The sequence below is a fragment of the Poecilia latipinna genome, unplaced genomic scaffold, assembly GCF_001443285.1.
Source record: "Poecilia latipinna isolate Pla-1442-1.1 unplaced genomic scaffold, P_latipinna-1.0 Scaffold1229, whole genome shotgun sequence".
NCBI lineage: Eukaryota > Metazoa > Chordata > Actinopteri > Cyprinodontiformes > Poeciliidae > Poecilia > Poecilia latipinna.
In genome coordinates this window covers 50,318-70,934 of record NW_015113845.1, presented here as the reverse complement: position 1 = coordinate 70,934, position 20,617 = coordinate 50,318, and the positions used below count along the sequence as shown (strand labels likewise).

Below are 20,617 nucleotides of genomic sequence, written 5' to 3'. Positions count from 1 at the left end.
TTTTAAGTCTCTAAGGCTTTTCTTTCAACTAGAGCTTTGATGTTGCAAGGAATGTAGTTTAACAAAAACATTTACATCTTCAGTATTTTGACAACGAGTTGATGAGTGATCACTGCAGCTTGCATTACAATACCATATAGAGTCACAGCAGCTCCTCAAGGGTAAAGGCACCTGGTTTTGCCACTGTGACCGCACTGTAGTATCAGAAAGCAGTCTTCAAGAAGTTATATGCATGCACAGTACTATGTATTTCTTTTTCTTTTTAAAAGATACTGAAACACTAAAGCAATTAATTTGGAAAGGACTAGGTTTTTTATTCTCTTGCGACGTGCTGCTATTTGTTGTTTTAGATGAAGACTGGAGTTCAAAATATTTAATATTTTTCTTTTATTTCCCTCATAAATGCAGGAAATACCAATCTGACCATCTGAAAGCCTTCTTACTCATGAAAAATATGGAGAGTAAAGGTGCAGAAACAAAAATGTTACTTATAGTTACCTGTTTAAAGATATAGCAAGATTGTAAACAGTTACCATTTCAAAATTGCGAAAAATTTTGCTTCGTATTTCTAGCTCAACATTGTTTAAGCTAGCTGTGAAAACACAGACAGTGAAGCTGTGGAAGCTAAAACCACAGCTCAGACACTGGTACAAAGGTGTATAAGGCACTTTAAAAGTTCCAGCCTTAAAACCCCTAAGACTTTCTATCATACTGTTTCTACTACTTAAAGTCCCTTTATGGTCTGACAGAGAGTACCAGAATGTGTGGAGGTTTTTCTGGCTTTTTAAAACATAGATCAGTAGTGATGCACCTCTCCCAATTGTTGCTGTACTCTGCTGCTTAGCTGGCTGAAAGAGTGCTATAGTGTTTCCCTTGTTTTGACAAAAGACCTACTTGGGTGTTTGGAAATGCTTCTGGTCACAAACCCCCCCCCCCCACAAATGGCCAATTAGATCGTGCTAAGCATTTGTTTTAGACCTTTGTGTTTGACCTGTGTGTATGAAACTGAACGTTATCATACCATGAAAATCTTAGGTCATGGTTTTATTTTATTTATTTTTAAGTCTGTTGCACATTAAAAAAGTGTTAATGCTTAACATACAGCAAACCACAATGCTATGTTTATTCCCTCCTTATTAACTGCACCTTCACGCTTTTGGAAAGGTTTCAGCTCTACTTTCATCACTTTTAGTTCATCTGCATCCATGCATGATGCTCACACACACACATTTCTCTTGCCCAGGTTAGTTCATATCCTGAATAATGCCTTGTTTTCTCCCAAGAGCCTCTGCAAACCCATGAAAAATCACACTGCCCTGACTCTCTCTTTGGCCTTGACCATATAAGGATGCTGAGGAATCTCTCACCAAAACATGGCCAAAGCACACAAAAATACACCCAATAAAAAAAAGTTTCACCACACAGATCTTCAATAAGTAGTTAGCAATATTTTTCCATTGCTATTTCTTAACAGGTACTACCTGGTAATACACTAAGGTTATTTTATAAAAAGAAAAACAAAAAACAAAAACGAACAAAAAAAGAATAGATAGATACCTGGGAAGCGAGTAAAGGTCTGTAAATATCCCCCTCTCCCTGTCTTAGGCTGAACCCCCACGGTGCGCCACCACGCAGGGTCACGCAGATGTAGTCCCCGGTGCCCATGCTGTGCGCAGCCACCCTCTGCCAAGCTACGACGGCGCGCTCATCGCGATGTCAACCCTGCAAGCAACGCTGCACAGTAACCAAATCCACCGCACCGCCGAATAATCCCCCATCATCTGAGTTCTGACTGAGTCCGGCCCGCTTTTTGGAAACGTCACCACGCAGAGACCCGCCCGCGGGCGGTGCGTGCAACTGGTGAATTCACGCTCAGTTTCTATGGGCAACATCCACAAATCCACATCATGCTGCAGACCACCCAAGCCTGTCTTTAACATTTAATTTGAGCGTTACTCGTTACGAAGTCAAATATTAAAACAACATTTTAAGCATTTAAAATATATTAAAACATTTTTTGTCATTATTTGTCAGCTACAGTACGCTGACCGCATAAAAAGTCTCCAAAAGGTTTAGAAAACTTTTTGTCAGGAGTTTGTTGTAAAGAATAAATAAATAAATCATATCTCCATGTCTCCATAAAAGAGATCATGCAAATCTGGTTGACCAACCCCTAGGTGGCGCCAAGCACTTTTTTAATCTGCCTTATAAATAAACTCACTTAATTGGATTGTTTTTGTGTTAGTTTTGTTTTATCCCGTATTTTTTAATTCTTATTATTCTACCTGTTATTTTACCTATTTTATTGCTTATTTTACCTATGAAGCACATTGGTCACTTTGTTGTGGAGTGCTACACAAGTACACATTGATTTATTAATTGATACAAACCTGCATTAGCACTAAAGGTGAATGATGCACAAAATTAGCAAAAGTAGCAGAATTTCAACTCTACCTGAAAACGATCAGAGGATTTTTTTTAATGTTAAAATTAGTCTAAATATGTTTAATAGATGAATTTATTTAATAATTGCCATAGTAAAAAAAAAAAAAGAAAAAAAAAAAAAAAAAATATATATATATATATATATATATATATATATAAAATTTGAGCGTTTTTAAAAAAGATTTAATATATAATAAATCAAAAATGTTTACTTAGCATAATAAATCTGAAAACTAGTTTAAGTACCAGGTAGGTAGGCTGTCTATATTCAGGTGATGAAACTCTGACTGCTGACGTGTATGGGTTCCCTCAGTTTCACGCATGCGCACACCAAAAACCCAGTCTGTAAAGTTAGCTTGACTGCTTCACACAAAAATGAAAGTCAGATGGCGAACTCTTCAGAGTAAAAATTACTACTTGATTATGAAAAAGTGTCCGTATCTAAAGACACCAGATGAATTTTATTTGGCTGTAAAATGTTGATTTGAGACAGGTTCAGTGTGATTCGTTGAGAAAACGACGTCAAGTTAACTTTAATTCCCTGGTGCGAGAGCGTGTCTTCAACATTGGTGCTCTTATTTTGAAAAGCTTTCACGCCCCGTAAAGATGGCTGATTTGTCGTCGTCACGGCAGCGGAGCGACCCGGTGCTCTGTGGAGTTTGACGTGGCACTCCGCTTTTCTCAGAGAAGAAGAGGATCTATCTCTCTGCCCCGCTGTTCAGGTAAATAACACAAACCAGGAATGATGACACCATTACACCTCAGATGAATAATATTTCCTCCTCAGGTAACATTTAATGTGAAACGTGGTCTCACAGATGGAAACTTTGTAGCGCTTTCCGCTTACTCGCAAAGATGCCTTAATATGTAGTAACAGTGTGATGTCATGTTTTTATAAACGTATATAAAGGCCAATGTTATTAAAGTACTATTCCTTTTACAAAATGGCAAACATGCCCGGCAAATTGTGTTTTGATTAATGAAGAGTTGTAACGCCTTTTTTTCCTTTCTTTTTTTACCCATCATAACGGACTTTGACGTGGCAATTTTCGGAAGTTGCGCAGTTCCCCAAGCATAGAACCTTAAACCCCACCAAAACTGTCACAATGTACGTGTTAAATAGGTCGAATTGTGTTTAAAATAACATATTTCCGGGGTTTAAAAGCATTAGATGAAGTTGTTAATACGAAGCTGTTGCTTAATGACCCAGCTGTGCCCAGTGGCTGGTTTTTAAAAAGTTAATTATAGCTGCAGGGTCATAAGCTTTCTGTTTGAATAAGCAGATTTAGTTGAAACTTATACAGCTACGATTTTTAAATTGCAAGATCCCGTACACATATTGTGATGTATTTTTGTTGTAATTTGTGCAACGAGCCTGTGCATAATAAAACTCAACAGCACATTTTTTCCACTTTAAAACTATATAGTCACTTCCATTCATTAACTGTAGGTCTACCCGCATATTGTTTTTTTTCCTTGTATTAATTCATTTGAAATAGTTTGTAATTCTGCTGGATTTGCTTAGAGCTCACCATAATCTGATTAGAAGATTAATACAGTTTTTTATTGATTACAGCTGGTTGTGTTCTAATAACTTTTTTTCAGAGTAATCTTAATTACATTTTTCAATCTCAAATTGCAGTAGATATGGCAATTGTTAAAACAATACCATGTAAAATGATGCTGTCTCCACAGTCTTATCATCTGGGACCTCCCACTTGGAATGAACGCTGAGCTTTTTTGCATATTGGTTCGATGCTAGTGGAGTTTAATCCCTCGTAGGACTATCTTCTGTAATCTTGGGAAAACGTGTACAGGTCTGTAAAATAGTTGTTTATATCCACTAGGCACACCCATGCCTAATTACTGCCGTACTTGTGAAATCAATAAAGCCGAACCTTCGTGACAGCACGAAGTAGGCTAAAAGTTATTGAAAGTCAACAATAATTCCCTAATCTAAGAAATACAAAGTCATTAGCTTCTATTAAAAAAAAAGGATTAGAAAGGAATTTAAAGCTTTTGAACATATTTTCAATTTGGATCAAATAAAAAAAAAAACTTGTCCTAAATAAACCAAGCTGGTACATCTACGGTAAGCTAGAAGTTTTCTCCCCTTAAATTTTATTTTCTCATATAATTTTTATTTATTTTAATTGTCTAAATAAAAACTTATTTTTAGGCTAATGAAAGTATGTTTAAATTAAGCAGTGGCAGTCGATTTTGAATAAGCATTAAAGTATACACTTTAATTGTTTGAGTTGACTTTAGTTAAACTTACTGCGTTTTACAGTGTGGTGTTCTTAGAAGAAAATTTAAACTGAAGCAATGCTGCTTTATCTATCAGGAAGCAAAGTCAAAGGTCTGCCACACATTGCTGATAACAGAATGAGGTCAAACCTCAGCTGAGGTTCACGTTGCTTGTTTACGTCCGGTTTACGCAAAATACAAAATTAAATGAGCAACCACAAAGAACTAATTCATGTATTTTATAAACTTTATGTTTTACCAGGTTGGTATGAGCAGACAGTGACAGCCGTCCCATCAGAATGAGCCAACAGGGTTACGTAGCTGCGCCCCCATACTCCCAGGCCCAGCCGGGAATAGGGGGGTACCAAGGTGGATTTGGAGCTCCCCCTGCCCAGCCCCTCTATGGACATTACGGAGGACCACCTCAGGGATTTAATGCTCCACCAGCAGGTACGATCACATTTACAAAAGAATGCCAAAAGAGATGTTTCAGTTTGTGTGAATAGAATCTGCTCAATCCAGCTCATGTTATCAATATTTTATTCAAGTATTTCATTTTTTTTTTCCCACTGCGTGCAAGTTTTCCTGCTCCATTAAATCACTGCTGCAACCAGCTCTCATGTACAGACATTTTCCCAATTTAAATGCTACTACAAAAAGCTTTTGGCCTACCTTTGAAATGTTATCAGTGACACGAAACTAACACTGAAGCTGAATGGTTATGAATACTTTTGAAAAGCAGTTTATGTTTGTGCATCTTCTTTTAGTTTCTTCCTTTTGGCACTGCCACAGTGGATCATCTTCATCTCACTCTAGCTGTGAAAAGACACTGACTGAAAACATCAGCAGACATGTTGATGTCCTGTTTATTTCTCTGCTGACAACTCACCAAGTGATGTTGCTCTGCACTGATTTGCATCTAAAGTGGGTAACAGAGATCTGATCACACAGGACCAGCTTCTAATGCCAACTATGAGTGGTCTTGCTTAGCCCTGTCTACATTTCTCTCAGTCAGCCAGGGTGCATGTTAATCTTAAATCTCAACACAGCCATCGATTCATGCGTGGATTTACACTGGATTAGACGTTTGCAATATTCTAGTCTAAACTACTGCAGCAATATCTCAACCCACTCAAATAGGCATCCTTGTATTTCTCCCTGTTAATTTTAAAATAATTTTGTTTATGTTTTTATAAACCATTAAGTAAGTTAGCAGCTTCTTACTCAACAAATGTCCTGACTTTACAAACTTGTAGGTGGAAAGCATCTGCTTCTCAGCCACAGGAAAAAGTGTCAGAGCTGGACATAAACTTCTCTACTACATAATACTTTCAAGCTTTGTTTAAAGAGTCATTCCATGAAATAATTTCACTTTGCATTGTGTTTTAATAATTTTTCAGACATAATCCTGTCATTTTCCTCTGTCACATCTCTCTATATCCATGAACCTTCTCTGTGACCTTCCTTTTTTCCGCGTCATATTTAACATCTTTTGTCCAATACATCAACATACCTCCAATTCACACACCAAAACCATCTAAGTGTTGCTTCCTCCAAGCTTGACGACATGTATTTATGTAATACATAGCAGTAGAAGACTATCTGTTATTCATTGCAGGTATGATGAAGTCACCTCCTACCTCGCCTGCAGCAATGCCACCGCCTCCTGTATCCAGTCAGTACAATCCAAGTGTGCAGCAGAACGGTGCTCATCCCCAAAGGTAAATTCCTTGGAACAGCAGCTGGATAGAAAGGGAAATTCAGTGAAATCATAACATTTGGCGAAGGTATAAAACATTGACCTTACACCATAAAAGGTCATGAGCGCAAATACTTTCTAAATATTACCTTAAGACTACCAATACCTTAGGTAGGAGGTATTCTGTCATTAGTAGAATCCACTGAATCAGTTTTAATTAAATAATCTTTTCTAACCTTCTACAGGTATGCCTCTCCATCGGTTGCCTCTCCTCCTTATGGTCAGCCTTCACACTCTGTGTACAACAGCATGGCATCGCCTGCCCCTCCAACGCAGGAGCTTGCTAATCAGATGAGTGCTATGAACCTGGGCAGCTATGGTAATGTTTACTGATGCTTCAGAGTTTTCCGTTATCTTTAACACCTGACATTTCTTAATGTTTTGCCTTGTCCTCATAGCCCCAGGCGCCATGCAGAGCCACCCCCCTCCTCCAACAAGCTCTGTTGCCCAGCAACATTTCCAGACACCAGCTCCAGCAATGGGTCAGCCACAGATGCATTCAGCCCCAGCACCACACATGGCCTCTCAGAATCAGATGTCTCCGCCACAGTCACCCCTTACAAATATGCCGCCATCAGGACAACCAATGGGAGGACAGTCGATGACTGGGCCGCCAATGGGAGGTCAGTCAATGACTGGGCCGCCAATGGGAGGTCAGTCAATGACTGGGCCGCCAATGGCAGGCATGAACAGGCCTTTTCCTGGACCTCCACCTTCAGGCCAAGGAGCTTTCCAGCAACATGGTACAGGACCCACTGCTCCGTCAGGTTACCCACAGCAATCAGGTAACTAGCTTGCAATGCCTTTCACAGCAGGGTTACTTGTTGTATTAAATTATATATTTTTCACATACATTATATTAATTTTATATTTATTCAGTATAATGTCAGAACTAACTAAGAATCAAACCCTTTATAGGACAGAACATGCAGTCTTTCTACACTTAGACCTTCTAATCGCTTTGCATCACTGGCTCTGATGTATAAAGTACACCAGTGAAAGAAAAATCAGGTTTTGATTTGTTAAAATGTTAACATGTAGATAAAGATTTTAAAAACATACAACATGTAAAATCTTCCTATTAAAAAAAGGAGCTGAATATTCGTCTGCATAGTTAGACGGAGCAAGAAGTTCCTACTATGGCCTCCTGGAGGTAGCAAATCTTTGTCCGTGGTTCTGCATTCAGGAGCCTGGTAGTAGAGGTGGAAACTTATCCATGATGTGTGTATACCACTATGAATTTTGTCTTCAGAGGACTGGCAACACTGGACTCATTCCAAGTCTTCATAAGCCATAAGGAAAATTAAAATATTAATCAAAGGCACATGTTTTGAGTAGAACCTTAATTTTTTTTTTTCTTTGATTCATTATTCTGATTATGATGCATTTCTTAAACTTGCAGGTCAGTTTGGGGGACTCATGTCTGGACCCCAGCCAGGCATGCCAGGGGCCTTTCCTGGATCTCCAGGTGGACTTGCTGGACCCCCTCAGAAGAAACTGGATCCTGATTCTATACCGAGCACAGTGAGTGTGCATAAACTATACCTGCTGTATTACAATCTTTTCTGCTGTAGTTGTTCATTCTGAGTCAATTGTTTGTTTTGTTGGCAAATCCATAAACAACCTTGCTTTAATTTCATACGTGTGTTTGTTCTACTCTCAAATTCTGAAGGATTATCAAGTAAACCTTTTTTTACTCCAACCTTTCTGCATTTAGACCCAGGTTATTGAGGATGACAAAGCGAGGCTGGGAGGACAGGTCTTTAGCACAAACATCAGAGGACAGGTCCCACCTCTTGTCACCACTGACTTCACAGTTCAGGATCAAGGTGCCAATATTTTCGATCTGAAACAATCCTAAATGACTACTCAGACCACTGGTATTGGTTTGTGTTTTATTTGTACATAATTGATTCAATGCTGAGGCTCTCTGACGTCACAGAAGACAAACGCCTGTGATTGGTTTGTTTGTACCTCCATTTAATCTACTGGCTGGATTATATGAATATGAAACATATCCCACATTATCCAACATACCCAATATAATAGGCTCTTTATTTCTGGTTGGCGTGTCTGAGCTTCTTCGGTTGAGAGTGATCCTCAAAGCAGTAATCTTGAAAAACTTTCATTTAATGCTGGTCAAACAATAGGAATATGTTCAATATGAACATTTGTTCTTAGTTTTAAGTATCATAACTACCAGAAATATATTTCTTCTTTTTCCTTTTTAGAGCAACAGCAGTGTTCAATTTAAGATGCATTTTATTATGTTATGAAATACAATGTTTTTAATACATTTACAATGTCTGGTTAAGTTGCAACATTACTTTGATAGTGATAAATAAATTAGCTACAATTAGAACAAAAGTGTTTCTCATTTTGATGTGTCCGGCGATACTGAAATGTTGTTTTGCTGACCTCAGGGAATGCCAGTCCAAGATTTATACGCTGCACGACGTACTCACTGCCCTGCACCGCTGAGCTGGCCAAACAGTGCCAAGTGCCTCTTGCTTCCATCATTAAACCATTTGCTAAGTTGCCCAAAAATGAGGTAAGCTTCACTTTTACTCGGACCATCACACAGAGAAGGAAGATAAGGTTACGATTCATTTAAACAGCAATGTTTTGATGTTAGTCGAGCGTTTATTCAACACTTGGATGGTTCTTTTCTTGTACTGTTTTGTCTGTCTACAGAAGAAATTGACTTTTTCTTTTGTAATGCAGCATGAGCTCTAAATTATGCCGAGTTCACTAAAGCTGTTTATATCTATCTGCTTGTAGTGGCATTTACACTTGGTTTTATTCAATTAGTGAACACACTTATTACCATATGCCTGAATTTCACTTTTTTTTTCCCCCCAAAGAAATTGTCATTGTTTGAAGGACTTAATTTGTCCTTTGAATAACCTCCTTTAGATAATTGTTGGAAGAAGAATACTCACTTAGATATTTTCCACCTCCGCTCACTCTGTCCCAGATGCCACACGGCCTTTTTAGGAAATGTTAGCTCTCCTCATCTGGCTTTTAGACCTAGCGTTAGATCTGCTGGGGCAAATAAAAAACAAATGTGATTTAGACAAAAAGTCTCAAAGATGATATTTTCTCCTCACTTATTGAGTGCATTGCATTTGGACATAGCTCAAAAATCATCTTATCGTGCATAAGAGTTACTTTGTGTAACTGGTTTTAATTTGTGAACCTAGAAAACACCTGTAGAATACTAAATTCTCTCAAATATTGTTGTTCTAGTAGTAAACTATTATCTTAACATAATTTAAAGCGGCGTTTAGTTTCTCATGCATAAAAGAATCATTGGAAAACTCTTCAGTTGATAGGAAGTTGGCAGAGTGCCTCTCAAAAGAATCCTTGCCCTTTGAACTTTTTTTTTTACACTGCAACTGAAAACTTTAGCATATGGCAACCTTGTAGCACATCTTTTAACAGGTTTCTTCTGTTGTTCAGACTCCTCTGTATGTTGTGAACCATGGCGAGACGGGCCCAATACGCTGCAATCGATGCAAGGCCTACATGTGCCCCTACATGCAGTTCATCGACGGCGGTCGTCGCTATCAGTGCAGTTTCTGCAACTGTGTCAATGAAGGTATGGCACGAAGAAAATGAGACTGTGTTAAATTCTGTTAATGTAATAAGGAGTGAAATAATATATGAGAGAAGGTTACATTATGTGTCATTCTTTGCTTTCTTGTCAAGTGCCGGTCTTCTACTTTCAACACCTGGACCACATGGGCCGTAGGGTGGACTTCTACGAGAGGCCTGAGCTTTCCCTGGGATCCTATGAGTTTGTTGCCACGCTTGATTATTGCAAGGTAAACGACAAGAACAGATCTGGCTGCAGTTATCCTGTTTACACAATGCTGACTTAAAATGATCTGATTAATACAGAGAAATAACTACATTTATCAGCTCTGTTCCTGTTTATGGCACTGATTATAAACACCACAGTTGGATCAGACCATAAGAGCGTCAATACTGTACGCAAGATTTTCCAGAGACTGTTACTCATTGTACGAATTAGTCTGGCAAGGACATAGGGTTGGACAAAAGTCTTGAGCACACTGAAAACAGGGGACAATGGGGAGACGGTGATGTAAATTATCTGTGTCCCAAATGAGGACAGCTGCTAATGTAAACAGCAGGAGAGGTTTCAACTTAGTCACTCCACTGATTTATTTTTATACTGCTTACAACAAATGAAACAAAGCAATCAGAGTGAAACCTTTCAAACACAAGTACAACTCTTGTTTTTTTACAGAACTAAAACAAAATGTGGACATAGATTTTTTTTTTTTTTGCATATAAAAGTTTGACAATTCTGACATCCATATATATTCAGCCCCCTTCCTTTGAGATTGCTAAATAAAATCCACTTTTTTTTTTACCAATCATTTGCCTTCAGAAGTCAATTGATTGGTAAAATATGGAGGACCAAAACGGACAAAATTAAATAAATGCATCTTTAATAACTAAATGTACAATTAAATAAAGTTTAATCAAGTGCCTAAATTATTGCATATGTCATAAAATCATTAAAATGCAATCTTATAATAGGTGATGCAGATCATTAATTAACTGTATTTATTTCATGATTCCTGTTCCAGCAGTGACAACATCAAATAATTTTATCTGTCAAAATCGCAAGTTGAGGAGCGGGGCTTACACCGATCTGTTTAACTCCATTAGTTAAACGGCATAATGGAGAATTGTCATGGAAGCTGTTTTGTGACCACCTCCCTTTAAGTGTCAACTTAATAAATTGTTACTGTGTGCTTACAGCAAGAGGAAATAACTTTTATGTCACTAGTTGTCCATCTTGAGAGAATAAACTACTGCGTTTTTTTTCCCCTCGCAGAACAATAAGCCTCCCAATCCTCCTGCCTATATCTTCATGATTGATGTGTCCTACACCAACATCAAAAGCGGACTGGTCAAACTGGTATGCGATGAGCTCAAGACTCTGCTGGAGAAGCTGCCCAGGTACAAGCAATAATACTAAAAACCAGTTTGTTTATTCCCATTCGAGTAAATCGGTGCTACAATTCGCATCCAACATCTGACTAATTGGGGGAGAAAAAAACAAAACAAAACGCTTTTCTGATTTAAAAAAAAAAAAAAAATCAGCAAAAACAGTTTGTTCTTTGAGTCCAGTGAAGGTTTCATAGTTTTGCTATCAGTGAAATGATAAAAACAGAACTCCTTGAGCTTCATCCACCTTTTGCTGACATTTTGATTTATCTTTGAGAACAGCTTGCTCTTCTCCAGGTTACTCCTTACATGCTCCTTTAGTGCCAGCAACAATATTTCTGTTCTTTTTGCTGTCATGACTTTATAGCTTAGATGATGCCAAAAACATACCGTGGATAAAAATCTGTCAGTTCAGTTCGATTTGCTTATGTTGGCCACCTGTCCTGCCAAATGTGTGCCGAATTAATATGGCATTCATTAAAAAGTTGCATTAAAAAGCAAACCAAATTATGTAGAGTGAGGACACAGCTGAACGTCAAAGCCGTTAATGAGTCGTACTTTTCCTTTAGAGGGAATGCGAATCTGGATAAGTTAAATAGAACTATATGGAAATAGCATTTGGCACTAGCAGTGTTGGCAAAGTGTGATTGTCTTCTGTGTTGTGGTAAATATGAGTGGGTTTTTGTGGAATACCTGCAGACTCAGAATACCTGTAGACTGAGCTAACGCTAATGGTGAGATGAAGAGGTTCTTTATTCATGTGTCCATGAATCACAAATATAGCTCTCAAAAGAAGCCAAACATCACCAAGCAAACCCCTCTTGGATCATGTTCCAGTCCTGCAGGGATGTTTATACTTGACTTGGAAGGACTTCTTGTTAAATGAAACAATGCAGTGAAGCCCAAAGATAAGCCAGGTTCTTGTCTAAACTGTTCTTCTTCTTCTTTGTCTGTTTTGCCTCATGCAGCTCAAACCTTTTGATTCAGAGGTTTTCAAAGTCAGATTTAGTAAGACCCCTCTTTCATAATTCACAGTCCAGTTCCAGATGATTTCATAGTCTTGTAGGCATTATATTTTAACTTTGACCGTTTTGTTGGATGGTTAAAACGGCATCACAAAAGTGTAATGAAGTTTAAAAGTAAGAATTCAAGGTACAACTCTGAATTTATGGTAGATTTTCTTAATTTACAGGGTCAAAAATACAAATACATGTTTGAATAAAGCTCAAATGTTTTGCTAAATATCTTTCAGAGAAACCACCATCAACAAGCTTCTATCTAGTATATTTATAGAAGGATGTTTGTTATTCTATTGACAGTATTGGCAGAGCTCATGTAGCTCTACTATATTTAATCTCTCTCTTTAGGAGCATCAGAAATGTGCACAAATAAAATTATTAAAGGAAGTTCTGAAAAAAAAAAAAAGAAAATCAAGAAGCAATAGTTGGAACTTGCCTTCAGTGTTGCCAAGCAACTAATTGTTTGTCTCCTTTCACCGCTGAGCTTTTTTCAAGATGGCGTTGAGCTGGTTCTTCCGGAGCTCAGTCGAGTATGAAGGTTTTGGGCCAGAGGGTTCCCCTCTCAGTGGTGTTGTAACATTCATTTCACTGTTTAGAAGACACAGATGTTCCAGTTTATAAGAGTTACCCATTGTTGGTGCGTCTGTTTATATTTGTATTTTTACCCTGTGTGGATCAGAGACTTGCAACCGGTTCTTGTGACACTGCACCCTAGCAAAAGAACAAATCATTAAACCTTGCATATTAATATTCGGATCAGAACTGTGGGTTTGCTATATCCAAGATATCCAGGTTAACAAATTTGTGTCTTAATGAGAGAAAATAACTTACTTTCCCCCAGAACTAATCCAGTTATTTGTTTCCTTAACTAATAGAATATTTCCTCTCCTCCGATCTCTGCGCCTGGCTTGATACTAGTTGAGGCCACCCTGAAGGGAACCTGATGCCCTCCTTAAAGTCCTCTGTATACTGTATATATATATATATATATATATATTTATTTTTTTTTTCGGCCGATTCCAGGGAGGACGGAGCAGAGGCCTCTGCAATAAAAGTGGGCTTTGTTACTTATAACAAGGTGCTTCACTTCTACAACGTGAAGAGCGCTCTGGCCCAGCCGCAGATGATGGTGGTGTCGGACACAGCCGAAATGTTCGTCCCTCTGCTCGACGGCTTTCTCGTGAATTACCAGGACTCCAGGGCCGTCATCTACAAGTAAGACACACATCTCAAAAAATGAGTGCCTGCCGACTGCAAGTTGGAAGCGAGCAAATGTCTCCGCTGACGGCCCCCATTCAGTCAACAGGGCTGGCAGCTGTTGGCTTTGACCAGCTCTTAATCTCTCCTCTCTTCAGCCTCTTGGATCAAATCCCCGACATGTTTGCAGACACCAACGAGAGCGAGACGGTGTTCGCTCCCGTCATCCAGGCTGGAGTGGAGGCGTTTAAGGTTAGCAACAGCGTGACATGTGTCAGCGTGTAGGGGGACACGGCGGCACTTCCTGTCATCATCCACGTCGTCATGCATTGCTTTGAGTTTATATGTGCACTGAAACCTGTTTCCGTTTGTGTGTCGGGTTCTCACAGGCCGAAGGATTCTGTTTTCTATATTTCTGCTTCTGTATGTAGAAATATGTGCTCTTGTCTCTTTAAAGGTCCCCTCCATGACTTATGGAAAACTTTGGTACTTAGAGCTTTCTCCCAGTCAATCTTCCTGTATATCTGAATAGCACTGGATGCAGTTCATTCAAACTCCATTAGCAGTCCATGGTTGCACAAAGTAAAAATCAGACAAACCAGCATACAAATAAAAAAATATCAATTCAAAATATGAAACCACAGGACAATAACAACTAAAATCACACACAAACACTGAAAGCAGTGTTTGAAGTGATCATTGTTTCAGATTTATGGGACTACAGACTGGAGTCCACTTAGGCAAGCAGCAGTTTATTTTCTCAATCTATTGTTTGTGTTCAGTTAAAGCTAACAGACGGCTTGTTTCTCTGATGCAAGATCAGGGTTTATGGTTAACTGGAAGAAGCAGATAGAACACAATATTTCAGAACTATACTGTTTACATACCAGTTTGCTCCACTTCTGGACTCTTTTTGCACAGATTTTTGTTGCTACACAAGCCAGACTGTGCCAACCCAGTCAGATTTGCGTGTGATCTGTTGTCGTCCTTCCAGGCAGCAGAGTGCAGCGGGAAGCTCTTCATCTTCCACTCGTCCATGCCCACCGCTGAGGCTCCAGGGAAACTGAAGAACAGAGACGACAAAAAGCTGGTCAACACCGACAAGGAGAAAGTGAGCTCCTTTTTTAGATGAACTTTCTTTAAATGTCAGTTTATAATCTGCTCATTAAGAGTGAATGATGTCTTACCCAACACTGATGGCCTTGTTTGTACAATAGACCCTTTTCCAGCCTCAGAAAGGAGTGTATGAGCAGCTGTCTAAAGACTGCGTGGCACAAGGATGCTGCGTTGATCTCTTCCTGTTCCCCAGCCAGTACCTCGACTTGGCCTCCATGGCCGACGTGCCTTCACACACCGGAGGCTCCGTCTACAAGTACAATAACTTCCAGGTAAAGAGCTCAGACTAAATACTTCCAGTCTTGTTGCGCAACAAGCTCTCAAGACACTGCAGAAGCACAATTTGCAACTCTTATGGTTCTCTTCTGAGTCATTTTTATGATTACGTGGAGCTGTGTCAGTGTTACCTTATGCTCAAACAGGAGGAGGGATTGCTGCAAAGTAAAGAGCTGAATGGAAACAGCTGTGCTCCCCGAGATGGAAAACTAGCATTTGACTGCTTTGTGTTCTCACTAGAATCAAAGTGAAATGCTTTTGATTAAAGTGGAACCCATTTAGTTTGATTGATATGGTCTTAAATTTCTTTTACAAATGTAATCAGTTTGTTCTCTGAAGTGCCTTGAGACGACGCGTGCACTAAACTAATGAAATAAATAACTTTGCAATTTAAACAGATCTAGAAAATGTCTAAACCATGCTACAAAAATATCTACATAATTCAGAGGAACAAATAACTCAAGTAACCCACTTATGAAGACGATCTTTTTGTTAGTTAAACTGAATTCTCTAATGCCACATATAAAATATTTGATACTTGTTTTCCCAAGTCAAGATCTTTTATTTGTCTTCTGCCCTCTGGTGGAGTATCTAAATATTACAAATAGCAGGAGAATTTTATTCAAGACGGCTTTTCACTCACTGTGTAGGAAACGAGTCCAGTTTTTAGATTGACAAAAAGTAAAATGTTAAAAAGATTATTTAAAAAAAAATGTTAGTAGTTACACAACAAATAAACAATAAGAATTGTTTTCATAAACAACTGAAAAGACGTGCATTAATTCTGATGCTCAAGTTATGCACTTTTTTTATTTAGTAGCTAGATTTAATTAGTAAAAACCGTAATAAATTTACACCTTGATTTATACTTGTCAAAGCATCTAACAAAGTCCTAAAAGATGTTTAAAGTATAGCGTTTTCTATTTCTTGCACCCAATCTTTCAAAGATAATATAAATATATTCTTCATGCAAAGTTTAATTAAGTCACAAAATGAAATCTAAATTCCTCTGAGATGTTAGGATGTATTTACTTTTGCTAATTTCTCAGCCTGTTTGACCAAACGAGACCAAATAGTGACATTAGTGCCATCTGCTGGCAGGTGGCGACCGATGGGGAGCACTTCCTCAGAGACCTGAGGAAGGATTTGCAGAAGAGCCTGGGATTCGATGCCGTGATGAGAGTCCGCACCAGTACAGGTAAAGAAAAGCAAACCTTTACTTCCTATTGTTAAAATTGGCCAACAGATGTTTTGCACAGTGCCGTGTGTGTGTGTGTGTGTGTGACCCTCCAGGCTTCAGGGCCACAGACTTCTTCGGGGCCATTTACATGAACAACACCACGGACGTGGAGATGGCGGCTGTGGACTGCGACAAGGCTGTGACCGTGGAGTTCAAGCACGACGACGCTCTCAGCGAGGAGTCGGGGGCTTTTATGCAGGTCCGCCTCTCAGAAACAAGATCCGCTTAATAACATGGCGACGGATCCTGCGAGAACATTTCATTGTTCTTTAATTCCCAGTGCGCTTTGCTGTACACCACCATCAGCGGTCAGCGACGCCTCCGCATCCACAACCTGAGTCTGAACTGCACCTCGCAGCTGTCCGAGATGTACAAGTGCTGCGAGACGGACTCCCTCATCAACTTTTTCGCCAAATCAGGTCAGCTCCTGTTTTATCGCTTAAAGTAGAAAAAAAAAGTGTCCTCTGGTTGAAAGGATTAAATATTCTAGTTGAACCCAACAAAGGAGAAGCTGGTGCAGGCACTCGCTGGCTCACCAGTCAGGAATGTAAAAACAGCTATTTGTGTCTGAATCACAGAAACCAGTAGAGGGCATCGGATGCATCGGATGTCATTTAGGCAGACGAGGCTCAAACAAAACATCTCGTTGTGTGTGACACACAGGTTTCCAAAACAGTTTCGCAAACTTTTATCAGTTTTATTTCTTATAGTTTCTGCTATATCAGCCTTTTTTTTTTTTTTTTGAAAGGTGATTGGAGCAAATTTACTGTAAATGTTTCTAACTAGATGACAAGAATGTTCTTCTTTTCATTGAAATTGGAGGAAATGTGAAGAAACACTGAGCTTTTGTCTTAAATGCCATATTTAAAGAATTGCGTAAGTGTTTAAAAGTTGAGCCTTACTGCCTCCAGCTTACCGTGCCATACTGAACCAGCCACTGAAGAACGTGAGGGACATCCTGGTCAACCAGACGGCCCACATGTTGGCCTGCTACAGGAAGAACTGCGCCAGCCCATCGGCTGCAAGCCAGGTCGGAGAAATAAAGAAATTAACATTGAGCGATTCTCGTTTTGGCATCAAAAGCTCCTGTTTAACTGTATTTTTCTGCATGCAGCTGATCCTGCCCGATTCCATGAAAGTGTTCCCAGTCTACATGAACAGCCTGATGAAAACGGCTCCACTAGTGGGCAGCACTGAGCTCTCCACAGATGACAGGGCCCACCAGCGGCTGTCTGTCACGGCTATGGGGGTGGAGGACAGCCAGCTGCAGCTCTACCCACGCCTCATCCCACTGGTAGGTGCAAGCAGACAAACTGTGCATGGTCAGCGGTTTCTTTGATCAAAACGTCAGCGAAACCATGCTTCCCGTCTCCCAGCACGACGTGGACGCTAGCGGCGAGGCGGTGCCTGCTCCAGTCCGCTGCTCTGAGGAACGCCTCTCAGACTCCGGCCTGTTTCTGCTGGAGAACGGGCACGCCATCTTCCTGTGGCTGGGCCAAGCGAGCCCGCCGGATCTGATCCAGAGCCTCTTCAACGCGCCCTCGCTCGCCCATTTGCAGCAAGAACACATGGTGAGAAATCATCTCATTACGCACGGGATGAAACGGTTTGTCGCTTTAGTCTCCAGATGAATTTAATGGGAACTAGAACAACTGCGTGTGTTAATGTGGCCTAGAATCACAAAGGCGACTTCTTCTGCTCTTGTAACCATTAGTAGAATCAATATTACAAACCTGTGCTTTAAACTTTAACCTTCTTTGTGTGCTTAGTTCACACTGCCAGAGCTGGACAACCCGCTGTCAAAGAAGGTCCGAGGCATCATCAGTGAGCTGCTGGAGAAAAGGCCAAACTCTATGAAGGTAACGACTAAAACAATAACGAGCTGCTTCCAAAGGAGGAAAAGAAGAGTAAAAGATACACTTTTAAATGATAAAGCAACAATTATTAGGACTGGACATGATAAAACCCACAAGAAGAGATCATATATGTAAAGTGGAAGGAAAATAATTTGTGGTTTCCATGTTTTCTCACAGTACGTGCTAATAACATGTATTCACCCCGAGATACTTTAGTAGAAACACTTTTAGCTTGAAATGAACCTCAGAGGTTTAAGAGAATTAAATATCTGCCCATTCTTTGCAACATAACTGTTCAAAGCATGTATTATTTTATAACCAAACCCTTCTTCAAATGTCTGCATAACTTTGTATTTACCTACAGGTGGACTAATTACTATTTAGACAAGTTGCACTGACCTATTTTTTGGTGATAAATACAAATGCACACAGCTTTTCAGATATTTTTAGAAGTTAAATCATATTTTTTTCCTTCTACTTTACAATACCATTGTGTTATAGATTGAATTTTTGTGATTTTAATGTGACAAAAGGTGAAAGTTCAGAATTTGATTTATAAGGCTGGTGTATGGTGTCAGTATTTATGAGAAACATGTAGATGTAAAGTAAAATAAATAAATAAATGCACAGTTTATAGAATATTAGTAAAAAAAAAATCATTAAGAATTAATCACGCACTACTCTACCACATAAAATCCCAATAAAATAAGAGGAAGTGAGAAAGTCGGAACAGTTTCTCCTCGTGTTACCTGGAGTCCTCACATCATCATGACGTTTCCAGCTCCTTTACAAAGAGCAAACCTGTAACATTTCTCTCATCCTGCTCAGCTGCAGATCGTGAGGCAGAGAGACAAACCGGAGATGTTGTTCCGTCAGCTCCTGGTGGAGGACAAAGGCCTGCATGGCGGCGCCTCCTACATGGACTTCCTGTGCCACGTTCACCGGGAAATCAGGCAGCTGCTCACCTAAGCCGACACACCTGGCCTCCTCAGAACATTTCAGATGATCCGTAACACATTTCTAAGAGATACGAATGATAACGCGACTGCAGATAGCCTTCAAGAAGCCCAGAGCCCAAAGCTGCCTCTGGGACGGTTTGATCTGCAAAATAACATCTTGTCGTTAAGAGCTTGTAGTAAATGAGGATCTAAAACCCACTTTGACCTCAGCAATACCCCATCCAGTCTAATATCATTACTTTGTAAATTATTTTCTGGAAAAGACAAAAGGGTTATTTGTGTAGACATTCTGTGTTAATCTTCCAAGAAGAAGTATTTAAGTTGTTATTTTTCAAACAATAAATACTCAATATTTAAAATGGCTTTTAGATGTTTATCATGTTTACTTTACCATCAGACTGGAAAAGTGCTTTACAATAACCAGATGAAAAATTCGAAAACGTGAGGAGGACGACAGCGAAACAAGCGTCTGGCTGCAGGAGCTGAAATTCTGTCCTGCTTTTACGCCAGGAGTGACTCAAAGCGTTCGATTCTCGCATGCCTCCTCCGAAAGTCGCATTCTTTGTCCATTTATGGCTGAGCTTCCATCCGCACGACCTGCAGAGACGCAGAAAGAGCTTTGTTTTGCTGTTCTGAGCTCACGGCGAAGCGAACGCAGCTGTCGCTCGGCAGCAAATGAGGGCAGGAGGAGAAAAGACATTTCTTCTCTCCTCTTGCCTCAAGTCCTTGAGATGCTGCTGCTCCTGCTGCTGAAAGGGAAAACATCTAGTGAGACAAAAGACTGGGTGGCTGGAAGACATCAAAAAGATTTTTAATTTGTTCTTGTCATGAGTTGCGCATTTTTATTGAAGGTTAATTTAAAACCAAATTAAAAAAAAAAAAACTTATTCAATAAATGCAAAATCAACTTTAGCCAAAGCGTCAGCCTACCTTCAGTGTACAGATCCATTAAATGTACCTACAAAGAGTTTTCAGTACTGTATCTTCATGCTATTCCAGATATTATCCTGTCCTGTGTTGATGCAGCCAGCATATTCGTTTTTTTTTGTTTTGTTTTTTTGTATTTACACAATATTACCAAATGCCTTAAGTTGATTTATTTGTTAATATTTCTGCCAGAGAGGTAAAAGACCAGCAGTTGTGTCACTTTAGTTTGTATGCAAACTTATCTCAGGTGATTTCTGTCCATTACCATTTCAAGTTGAAAGCAGTGATTTGGTTTGAGCTGGAATGATGGAGCGACTCGACGGTCTTTGATGCTTGTTCCGCTTCCTAACTGTAAACAACTTTTTGTTTTTGGTAATTAAAACTTTCGACTGAAACAGTTTCGCTCATTTGTTTCTTTGCAGTCACTGCAGTAAAGAAATTAGGACATCATCAAAAAAATTAATTCAAGTAGCGATACTCATTTAGATTCATTGCACACACTGATGTTTCACTTCTGCTCATTTTGATGATTCACAACTAATAATAATAATAAACTGCCTTTAAGATTTAGAATATTGAATAAGATCAGTTCT

The 20,617-nt window shown here is 39.4% G+C and overlaps 2 protein-coding genes and 1 long non-coding RNA gene across 8 annotated transcripts in view; 1 reads left to right on the top strand and 2 right to left on the bottom strand.

Moving 5' to 3' along the window:
- Positions 1 to 1,792, bottom strand: part of synpo2a (synaptopodin 2a) — a 28,401-nt gene extending 26,609 nt beyond the window's left edge. For 2 of the 4 annotated variants that reach the window (XM_015054121.1, XM_015054120.1), the window contains exon 1: positions 1,558 to 1,765. In XM_015054121.1, coding sequence (XP_014909607.1) covers positions 1,558 to 1,665 — 108 coding nt within the window. In that variant the 5' untranslated portion in view covers positions 1,666 to 1,765. Of the gene's footprint in view, positions 1 to 1,557 lie in introns of all 4 variants that reach the window. The other 2 variants (XM_015054122.1, XM_015054119.1) reach the window with 2 other exon arrangements.
- Positions 1,793 to 3,057: 1,265 nt separating this feature from the next.
- Positions 3,058 to 20,419, top strand: sec24d (SEC24 homolog D, COPII coat complex component). 2 transcript variants are annotated; one of them, XM_015054114.1, is made up of 24 exons: positions 3,058 to 3,167; positions 4,955 to 5,142; positions 6,311 to 6,413; positions 6,637 to 6,770; positions 6,850 to 7,104; positions 7,135 to 7,236; positions 7,854 to 7,975; positions 8,169 to 8,280; positions 8,875 to 9,002; positions 9,914 to 10,052; positions 10,163 to 10,278; positions 11,322 to 11,446; positions 13,477 to 13,668; positions 13,809 to 13,902; positions 14,645 to 14,761; positions 14,868 to 15,038; positions 16,144 to 16,240; positions 16,336 to 16,481; positions 16,563 to 16,701; positions 17,194 to 17,312; positions 17,397 to 17,576; positions 17,659 to 17,853; positions 18,052 to 18,141; positions 18,967 to 20,419. In XM_015054114.1, exons 2-24 carry the CDS (start codon positions 4,992 to 4,994, stop codon positions 19,105 to 19,107), a joined length of 3,168 nt encoding a protein of 1,055 aa, XP_014909600.1. In that variant the 5' UTR covers positions 3,058 to 3,167; positions 4,955 to 4,991; the 3' UTR covers positions 19,108 to 20,419. The 2 variants fall into 2 exon arrangements, with proteins under 2 accessions (XP_014909600.1, XP_014909599.1); XM_015054113.1 differs by having other exon boundaries at positions 6,850 to 7,236.
- LOC106960790 (uncharacterized) lies at positions 12,809 to 14,928 on the bottom strand. Of its 2 annotated transcripts, XR_001427650.1 has the most exons (3): positions 14,838 to 14,928; positions 14,606 to 14,713; positions 12,809 to 13,041 (listed from the first exon to the last, which is right to left on the bottom strand). It is a non-coding gene; the product is annotated as an uncharacterized LOC106960790 (long non-coding RNA). The 2 variants fall into 2 exon arrangements; XR_001427649.1 differs by lacking the exon at positions 12,809 to 13,041 and having other exon boundaries at positions 14,382 to 14,713.
- Positions 20,420 to 20,617: the final 198 nt, after the last annotated feature.